At 45.2% G+C, this 9,213-nt stretch overlaps 1 protein-coding gene across 1 annotated transcript; it reads left to right on the top strand.

The window, feature by feature from the left end:
* The first annotated feature begins 1,759 nt into the window (after positions 1-1,759).
* On the top strand, positions 1,760-6,800 carry pgrmc2 (progesterone receptor membrane component 2). The gene is made up of 3 exons (XM_030116291.1): positions 1,760-2,122; positions 5,961-6,116; positions 6,568-6,800. Exons 1-3 carry the CDS (start codon positions 1,780-1,782, stop codon positions 6,663-6,665), a joined length of 597 nt encoding a protein of 198 aa, XP_029972151.1. The 5' UTR covers positions 1,760-1,779; the 3' UTR covers positions 6,666-6,800.
* Positions 6,801-9,213: the final 2,413 nt, after the last annotated feature.

The raw sequence follows: 9,213 nt of genomic DNA on the forward strand, positions 1-9,213 counted from the left end.
AGGTTAACGCAATGCATGTTAAAGAATTGTAAAAATGCAAAAAAATATAAAACACCAGTTGATTGTAAGGAGTTGTGTTGGTGTGGTCTGTCCTGCTTCTGCACTTCTTCTGTTTGGGCGTTGCTGCGGGATGGAAGCCATCCAGCCTGATCAGCAGGTTTTATTCCTCCTGGAAACAGCTGCGACGGATCCGAGCCCGGGCGTGAAACTGCATCTTTCTGCTCTGAGACGCACGTGTGGCCTCGCCGCAGTGTAAACAGCTTATCGCAGGCAGAACCGTGGGGAACGGAGCAGACGGGACAAACAGACTCGGCGTTCAACACCACCAGAGGCTTTCAGCGAGACCTGGACGCTTCAAATGGTCGATCTCTTAAAAAAGAAAAAGGATTCTTAAAACTTGACCAATCCACAGCGATTAAACCAGTCCTGGTCTCTGAACTAGATTCAAACTCTTTAGGACAAACCGAGACTTATGAACACAGACCAGAAATTTCTAAGCAAGACCCAGACTTCTGAAAATGGACCCGAACCTTTCAGACGAGATCCAGATATCCTAAACTAGGACTGGAGTCTATTTTCTACTGAAACTTTAAAGTAGGTTTCTCTAAAAAGTATAAACATACACTAATGTTGTTCTGGATACTTTAAGCTGCACTCTTTAAAGCAGCGTTAATTCTCAACGGGTGATCATGTTCTAGAAAATGTTTTTTTTTTCTGAAATGTTACCAATATTTTTTGTAAATGGTCAAACATCAAGTAAGAGGTAAAAGTAAAGATATATTTCAGGTAAAATAGATATTATGACACAACAAAAAGTTCAATGTTTATGTAAACGTATTTGAGGGAAAAAAATGTTAAAAATAATATATTAAACGTGTAATTGCTGCTTTCCCTGTGCATTGTGTGCTACGGATCCCGAGAGGGACCAAAAATACCAAGTCGCGAATTGAAACGTAACAGGCGGTTGTTTAGACGCTTTCAGGTTCCCTCGGAAATGTCAACTTTTCATGTACTTTTCTTTCTAAGACCATCAGACAGTCAAAAAATAGAGAAAAGTTTGTGTTTACATAGATTTTATTGGTTAATCTTGGAGTGCTACATGGCTAAATTTGGTTTAAAAATGTACGTTACAGTTTATGCTGGACATTTTAATAAAAGTTAAAATCAGGTAAACCTACATGTTCTAATAAATCCTTATTCCATAATGTTGCAGCAGCACAAGTTAATGTAAGAATCTTTATAATTTAAATGCGATCTTATTTATAAATTAAACTATTTGAGTGCAATGGAGTGTAATAAAGCCTCGATACAGCTGATGCCATTAAATGTATGATGCAGGTGGGTTGTGTTGTATCATCCAAAATGTATAAAACGATTTTGTTAAAAAATAGGGTAAGATATTACATTTCAGTAACCAGATGCACATTCAAAACAGTTCCACATTGCAAGAAAATAAGAACAAGAAATATTAAATGACAATAAATTATGAAGTACAAAACAATTACGTGAAAAAAAGTGTTTACAATATAAGAAATTAACTGTATATTCTTCATGTGGCTTGGCTCAATTGGAAGGTTGCAGGTTCATTTCCCCGTCTCCTCTTGTCCATCTGTCGAAGTGTCCTTGAGCAAGACGCTACTCCCAGGGAGATGACTGGGCGAGAATAGTGCGTTAAGACAGTGAACTGTGGTGAATCCTCCCTTTCAACTGGTGGGTGGTGTTTTCCGACAGGCCCTGAACGCAGCACGTCCAGGGGCGGGTAGGCGCTAAGCGAGCAGTATGGCGGACGATGGAGACAGTTCGAGCGGACCAGTGGACGCCAGCGGCGGGCAAGGGGCAGCGGAGGAGTCGGACGGGCTGGGCCTCGGCGGGATGTTGCTGAATATCGGCTTTCTGGTTGTGGTGGTGGCGGTGTGTCTGGCGGCGTACCGGCGGTGGGGCAGGCGGCTCGGCTCCGACGCGGCCCAGGGCGACGCGGCCTCGGCGCTTCCCAAGATGCGGAGACGGGACTTCAGTCTGGAGCAGCTGCGGGAGTACGACGGGCTCCAGAACCCCCGCATCCTCATGGCCGTCAACATGAAGGTGTTCGACGTGACCAGCGGCAGAAAGTTTTACGGAAAAGGTGAGCGCGCGCCGTGTGCGGGGCGGGACGGCGGCGTGGCGGCGGCGGGGAGGCAGCCGCGCGTCCCCGGCTTTGTGGTGAGCTGTCCCGGATCAACATTTGGGCGCAAACCGTTCCGGTTAGCTTTAGCTCCGCGGGGCTTTGTCTGTGCTTTTCAATGGGATGCTAGGCTGCGAGCTAACTAGCCTGGCCACCGTTAGAGCTGCCCCGTCCGTTATGTCAGCGTTACCTGGACTTCAGTGTGCAACCGCCGCTTCTCTCCAGAGGTTCAAGTTGCCCAGATGCGGCAGCGGGAGGATTTGAAGGATCCAGCCGGCTAATGTTAGCCTGTTAGCGGCTGGACGTGGTCCGGAGCCGCCGCTTGTTTACACCCGGTAGACCCCCCTGAAAACCTCCACATCTCAGCATTAACTCCCAATATCATCAAAATACAACTCTGGGCTGATGATACTAACCGTATCAACGCTTATTTCTGTGAACTTTGTAAAGTTAGCAGAGAATAACATCAGAATATCAGTTACAGTGCAATAAAGTCTAAAATCTGTTCCTGGGTTTATAATAAAATCCTTTCAACACGTATTTACTGTTAACTAACACCACAATGTGACTTTTTTCTCAATGAAGTCACGTGGATGTTGTATAACTGATTAAACTCTCACTTCACTCAGTTTTATGGCTTCAAATATTTATATACAAACTTTTTTTTTTACTTGATTTATGCAAGTAAAAGTCCCAGTTAAGTTGATTATTCTTTAAAGAATCCCACAAATTGAAGATCCTTTCCCCTAAAATTATTATCATTTGAAGAGTAAACAAGAAGAGATGTCAGGATCTTTTTGAGAAATGTTCATAGATTGTAGACATAATGTACATATTGACAGAGGTAAGGCATATTTTACTTCACACACTTCTCACTGTTGTTAGATTGAAAGAAATAGAAAAAAAGTCACAGGTTACTGAGATGTGTGTAAATGTGGATATGTTTACTGTACAAGTCCTTCAATGTAAAAGTGAATCTAAAAGACCAAAGTGGTGTAAAAGTGCTTCAAATGAGCGATGTGTGAAATGAAGAGAACCTTTTACTTCTTGTGTTGTTCATTGATTTCCAACACTGCTGCGGCCTGATCTGAGTTTTATCGCAGCTTGGAAACACTTTCGCAACAAAAACCGCCTTGTTTTATTTTCTGCGCAGGTCGATTGAATCACTGAAACACAAAGTTACACAAAAGTATTTGTTTCTGACCTTTTTATCAGACATGTGACACAACAGCCACAGGGAAACATTCAAGTCTTCAGATGCTTTAAACACCACGTAGCAGCACAAACACTGTGGTAGTTTTGGCTTTTTTGTTAGATTCAGAGCATCTGAGTCTTCCAGTCAACTGCACATGAACTCAGTGAATCAGCTGGTTAACAGGATGGAGGAAACAGTGAAATTTGTCCTTTTTAGAAAGTTTTCCAGCTCAGAACCAACCTGTGGTTTTGGTTAAATGTAGTATTTGTAGCACATTGTTTGGCGTATCAGAAAACACAATTTATGACTCAAATTTATATTAATTTAACTCCTGATGCACATTTATAAAAACTAGAACAGTAAGTCCATAGATTAAAAGTATAATTGCAGATTCACACCCGTTTATTAACACCTGTAAAGGATATCAGTGTTGAGAAATGCAGTGTGAAATAAACCATTTGAAACTTTTTAAAGCTAGAAGGTTAAAAATGTGTCTTCGCTTAATTTGACAGTTTACAATGGATTTTACTCAACATCAGCTGTAAATAATGTTTATCATGACATTATAATGTGAATAAAATCTCCATATCTTCCTAAAAATGCTGATATTTGTAGTATTTTCATTTGTAAACCATTCATTATAAACTAATTTCATCTTTAAGTACTGCAACTCGACAAAATAAGTTTTGTTGGTTGCTGTATTAGTTTTGGGCTCTTCGTTGCAGACTGTGTGTAGTGGTGCTGCTTTAGTATTGAAGATTTTTTAAGTAAAGCCTTAATATATCTGTAGAATTGATCTGAAATGTGAAGTTTTCCTCCAAACCTTTCTGTGTGGATCCAGCTAAAAGGATTTTATGCTAATCTCCTGCTGTTTTCCAGCTAACAGCTGTTTCTACTGAATCTTGATTAGTTGATTAACAGATTGAACGTTTAGTCGATCTCTAGAGCTTTTATTCAGATTGTGAGTTTTATTTATGCAAAAGGCTGAAGAATTGTCACGTTGCTCTTAGCCGTGGTCGCTAACTGCTGATTCGACATCGTTTCCCCCGAGACGCTGGAGAAGATACGCAGCTCATCGTCACCATAACCTCTCAACATCTGCTTCCTTTGAACCTTTTCAAATTCTCCTGGATGATTATAGAATAAATTCAGAGTCAATCAATGAAGCGAAGAGGTTTACAGATCTTCTCAGACAAACTCAAGTCAAATCACAACATGTGTTCCAACAGGAAGCCAGGGTGACAGATGAACATTATTATGAAAGAACTGGAAGGACAGATGCTTCAGTGTAGAATATTGTGCAGGAATCCTTCAGCTCTCCATCTCTCTCCTCCCGCAGCGCTTTCTTTTCTTTTCTTTTCTTTTCTTTTCTTTTCTTTTCTTTTCTTTTCTTTTCGATTTCTGTGAAAGCCCGTCTAGCCTGCCGCTCAGCATTTCTGCCTCCTGCCAAACTCGGTAATAAACTATAATTATTGGCGCAGGGCTGGCTCGTGTGTCGAGGCCGCGTTAGCACGCCGTCACCGAATCCCACACCTCCAGCTGGACTTCGAGCTCACACCGTCACCACTTACTCAATAAGTAATCAGATTACTGCTCTGATTGACTCACAGAGGTCACGGTAGCAAACCTCTGCACCATGAATGCATGAAATCAGGAAACATATTGATCTGAGGAGATTTTGTGATTAATGAGGATGAATTTTTGCTGTTCTGCTCATTCAGATTATGTGTGAAATGTTGAGATCAACCCTGGCGGTGATCTGGAGTCTAGACTCCTCGGTCTGCGGTTCGAATCCCGCTGCAGCTGTCCCTCACAGCTGACTGCGGGCCCCCCCCCCCCTGTGGCTCGGGGGTCTTTCCCCCCGCAGACTCCTGATTCAGGACGTGGAATCAAGGCACCGTGGTTGTGAGATCCGGCGTCCCGGCCGCCCTCCGCTGGCGGTGCCGAGTGACGTTCCTTATCTGTCAGATGTGTGTCAGTTGTGCGGAGTGAGAGCACATCTAATCTGAGGCGATAAGGTGCTTCATGGATGATTTCACAGCTCGTTCAACGGGAACCGCTGAGTTCTCTCTGCCTCTGGCTGCACCGGTGACAGACGAGGAAGAGGAGGAGGAAGAGGAGCCTGTGGCGCTGCAGAGTCTTCACATGCTCGTCAGATGATCCCAGAAAGTCAGAGGACTTGGCCGGGGAAGATGTGTCACACACCGGCCCCCTCTGAAGCTCAATAAACCCTTATCAATCGCGTAACGACAGGAAGCGCCTCTCGGCTCACATTCTTCAAAATGCACAGCGCTTTGTCATCGCTCAGCGCGGCGTCTTCAGACTCGCCGTGTTCCTGGACGGTCCAGGTCCCGCGAGGTCTGGGGGGATCAGAGACATGATCCGTGCACGTCCTGAGCGGTGCAGGCTGTTCTGGTCTGTAGGTGGCGCTACAGCAGCGCTTTCTGAACAGTGAAGGATTAAAATGCTTCAGATCTGCATCTCAAGCTCAAAACTTCTCTTCCTGCTCTTGGTTTTGTCTTGTGAAGCCTTGAAATGCCTGAAAAATGCTTCTTTCCTTCCGTAGCAGATCTGACTGTCTGACTCCGTCTGTCTCTCTCTCAGATGGTCCTTACGGCATTTTCGCGGGCCGGGATGCCTCGAGAGGCCTGGCCACCTTCTGCCTGGAGAAAGACGCCCTGAGGGACGAGTACGACGACCTGTCGGACCTGAACGCCGTGCAGATGGAGAGCGTCCGGGAGTGGGAGATGCAGTTCATGGGTAGGGCCGACGCGCCTCGTCCTCAGAATCACAGCTGGAACACACCTTTTCAAAATAAATGTTAGATGCCATATTTGGGCGATATTTTAAAATGATGTTTGGAGATGTTTTGGAATTCTGGTCTTCATTTTGGATTTTATCTCAGGATGTGGACATCAGAGGGTCTTTTAACAGTTTAAGAAGTTCAGATTCAATGTCTCAAAAAATTCTTCAAATTCCAACTTCAGTGTTTACAACTTCTACAGAGAGGAAAGTTTGGAATTCTGAAGCCAGGTGGGCGGGGCTTTCAAACTTTCAGTCTCCAGTGGGCGGGGCTTTAAAAGCCTGGAATTCCTCCTCGGTTCTTGATGTTTCACTGGCTTTCAGAGGAACCCTGCTGGAACCCGGCCAGATGAAACGTGACCTCCGATGACCCTGAACCCTGACCTGTGCGTCTCTGCCTCCCTTGCAGAAAAATACGACTACGTGGGGCGGTTGCTGAAGCCCGGGGACGAGCCGTCGGAGTACACGGACGAGGAGGACATCAAGGACCACCTGAAGCACGACTGAGCGGCTCCACCACACCGACCAAAGCCGGGAGCGCCGGACCGGCCCCACACCCGCCCCCCCTCCCCCTCCTGCCCCGCCCCCGCCCACACCACTCCCCCACAGACTGTCCGGTGCCGCGGCCGTTCGGACGGACGACAGGGGGGCGGGACTCGGGTCTCCGCGCCGTCCGGACCTCCCTCCCTCTTCATCCCTGGAAGACTGGCGGTCCCGACGCCCCGGACGAGGAGGGGAGGGGAGGGGAGGGGGGCGCAGAGGGGCTGCTGCCATTAGCTCTACGTGAAACTAAACCCTAAAATATTTAAAGCGTTGCGGAGGCGAGGGGGGGCGCGGCCGGCGTGCGGCCGGTCGGAGGGACACTTGGTCTGAGACCAGCGGCGGATCGGACGGGATCGGGACGGGAAGCGGATTTCTCTCTTTTATCTCTGGTTTAGTCACATCGCAAAGGAAACTGCTTCAGCTTCGGACAGCTTGTCAATCAATCAATCACTCGTGTTTTTCTTTTTTTTTTGTTTTTGTTCGTTCGTATTTTTTTGTTCCAGTCTTTGCCCCCCCTCCCCTCCCGTCAAAAGGGGCGGAGCTGAGGCCGAACCACAGGCGGCGGGGGGGCGTGGCTTCCTCCTCCGGTGTTCTGTAGTGTATGCACTACTAGTTTTCTTCGTTTGTCACCATGTGATTGTACTTGTTGAGTAGCATAGAGGGCGGGGGGGCCGGGAGGGGGGCGTTAGGGGGGCTCCAGGGGTCCTTTGCCATATGAAACCTGTTTTGAATCACATCAGACGGACTGATCGGGAATCCAAAAGGGAAAGGTGAGAGGTCAGTCCCAATCAATCGACTCAATTGTTTACATGCCTCACAAGCCGGCTGCAAGTCTGTAGATTCCCCCGGAAAATGGTCCAAGTATTAATTGTGCCTTATTTTGTTTGTTGCGTCAGTGGCGAGCGGTCTAGCGGCGGCGCAAGCGGAGGGACGGCGGCGTCGGTTATTTTCTCACAGACTCCACCCCCCACACCCCCACACCCCCAGACTTTTAAACAGTAGAGAAGGAAAAGGTGTCAGTCGTCCAGCAGACTGTCAGATCTCCCCACTTCACTCTGTAAATAGACCGTATCAATTACTCAGTGTTACTGCCATATTTATGTAGTTGATGAACTCCATATACGTATAATGGTACTGTCGTATTGGCCAAACCCCCGACTGTTCGTGTTTCCTTTCCCCTTCAGTTCTGAACTTCTTTTTAAACGTGGGTGAATTTCCAAATAAAGAAAACTGAAAAAAGAAAAAGACAAAAAATAGGAGTGTTTCTGAAAGTGCTGCAGGGCGGGACCGGGAGCTGTTATTTTTTTTTTTTCCTTCTGTTTTTCGGAGACATTGCTTTTCCTGTAAATATATCTATCTTTTATTAAAAGCATGTGCAACAACAAAGTGAGCTATGCCGAATTCCCACCACATCATGTATTTAAATGTTGGGTGTGTGTGTGTGTGTGCGTGTCTGCGTGACCGAGGCAGGAAGGGATTTGTTCATGCATAATAAATCGATTTGGTTAATAATTGAAGACGTCTGGGCTTTATTTGCCTTCAGAGGCGGCGTGATTTGATCGCTACCTGCAAGGCGGGACGAGCGGCGACTGAATCTCGTCGCCAGGATTAAACGGAGTCAAGCCTCCAGGATTTCACCTCGGCATTAATTAGTCATTAAAGACAATGATCCCGTCAAAAGAAAAACCTTTTCCCTCCCTCACTGTTGTACATAGGCATTTGTTTCTCACCAGTTTAAAAATAGAAGGAAGAAATACATTAAGCCTTTGGGATTTCCTAGTTTTAGACTTTAAACTCTGAATTCCTGCTCTAATTTTAGAAGTTCAGCCCAGAAAGCCGCTCAGGTTCTGCCCTGGGTTTCACATCTCCACCTCTGAAAATCATCTGTGGAATTCTGACCTAGATCTGCTCAACTTCTGCAGAATGACGTCTGGAATTCCTTCCTTTGAAAACTTCCAACAGCTTGGAATTCATTTTCAGTTTTCAATCCTCTGGAAGCTGAAGCATTTAGCCTCAAGTGGATGTTTGGAGGGAACCAGAGGAGCAAGAGAAAATACACAGGAAAAACATGCAAACTCCTCACCACCAGTCAGTGGCCTGGAGCCGTTCTCACCGGTAAAGATGCTCAAGCTTTGAGCTACTCTCCAAAAGAAGCGTCTGACCTTTTTCCACACTGTCAAAAAAAAAAAAAAAGATCACAAATAACATATATTTTTGACTTACAAAGAAATATTATTTCTGCTATGATCCCCCACAAAAAACATTAAAAAAGTGAAGTAATTTTTTTGTCGATAACTGATGAATTCATTGTAAAAGAAAACTGGGCAAGTGAATATTTTTAATTATTTAGTTGTTTACGCCTCACCAAATTATTTTTACGTTTAACCAAATCATATTCCAGAAACTATAACTACATTTTTTTTTTTACAATTTTTTTCTTGTTCCTTGCATGTCACAAAACTTATATAATATTTTACATTGAATATATTTGTTATGAGCCAAAGTTATAGCA

This window comes from Salarias fasciatus, chromosome 19 (assembly GCF_902148845.1).
Source record: "Salarias fasciatus chromosome 19, fSalaFa1.1, whole genome shotgun sequence".
Taxonomy (NCBI): domain Eukaryota; kingdom Metazoa; phylum Chordata; class Actinopteri; order Blenniiformes; family Blenniidae; genus Salarias; species Salarias fasciatus.

Bases quoted from the DNA above. Each gene is read 5' to 3' on its own strand.
- pgrmc2 (XM_030116291.1), top strand. From the start codon at position 1,780: ATGGCGGACGATGGAGACAGTTCGAGCGGACCAGTGGACGCCAGCGGC. The intron at 2,123-5,960 runs GTGAGCGCGCGC...TCTCTCTCTCAG, and splicing joins CAGAAAGTTTTACGGAAAAG to ATGGTCCTTACGGCATTTTC. The intron at 6,117-6,567 runs GTAGGGCCGACG...CCTCCCTTGCAG, and splicing joins GTGGGAGATGCAGTTCATGG to AAAAATACGACTACGTGGGG.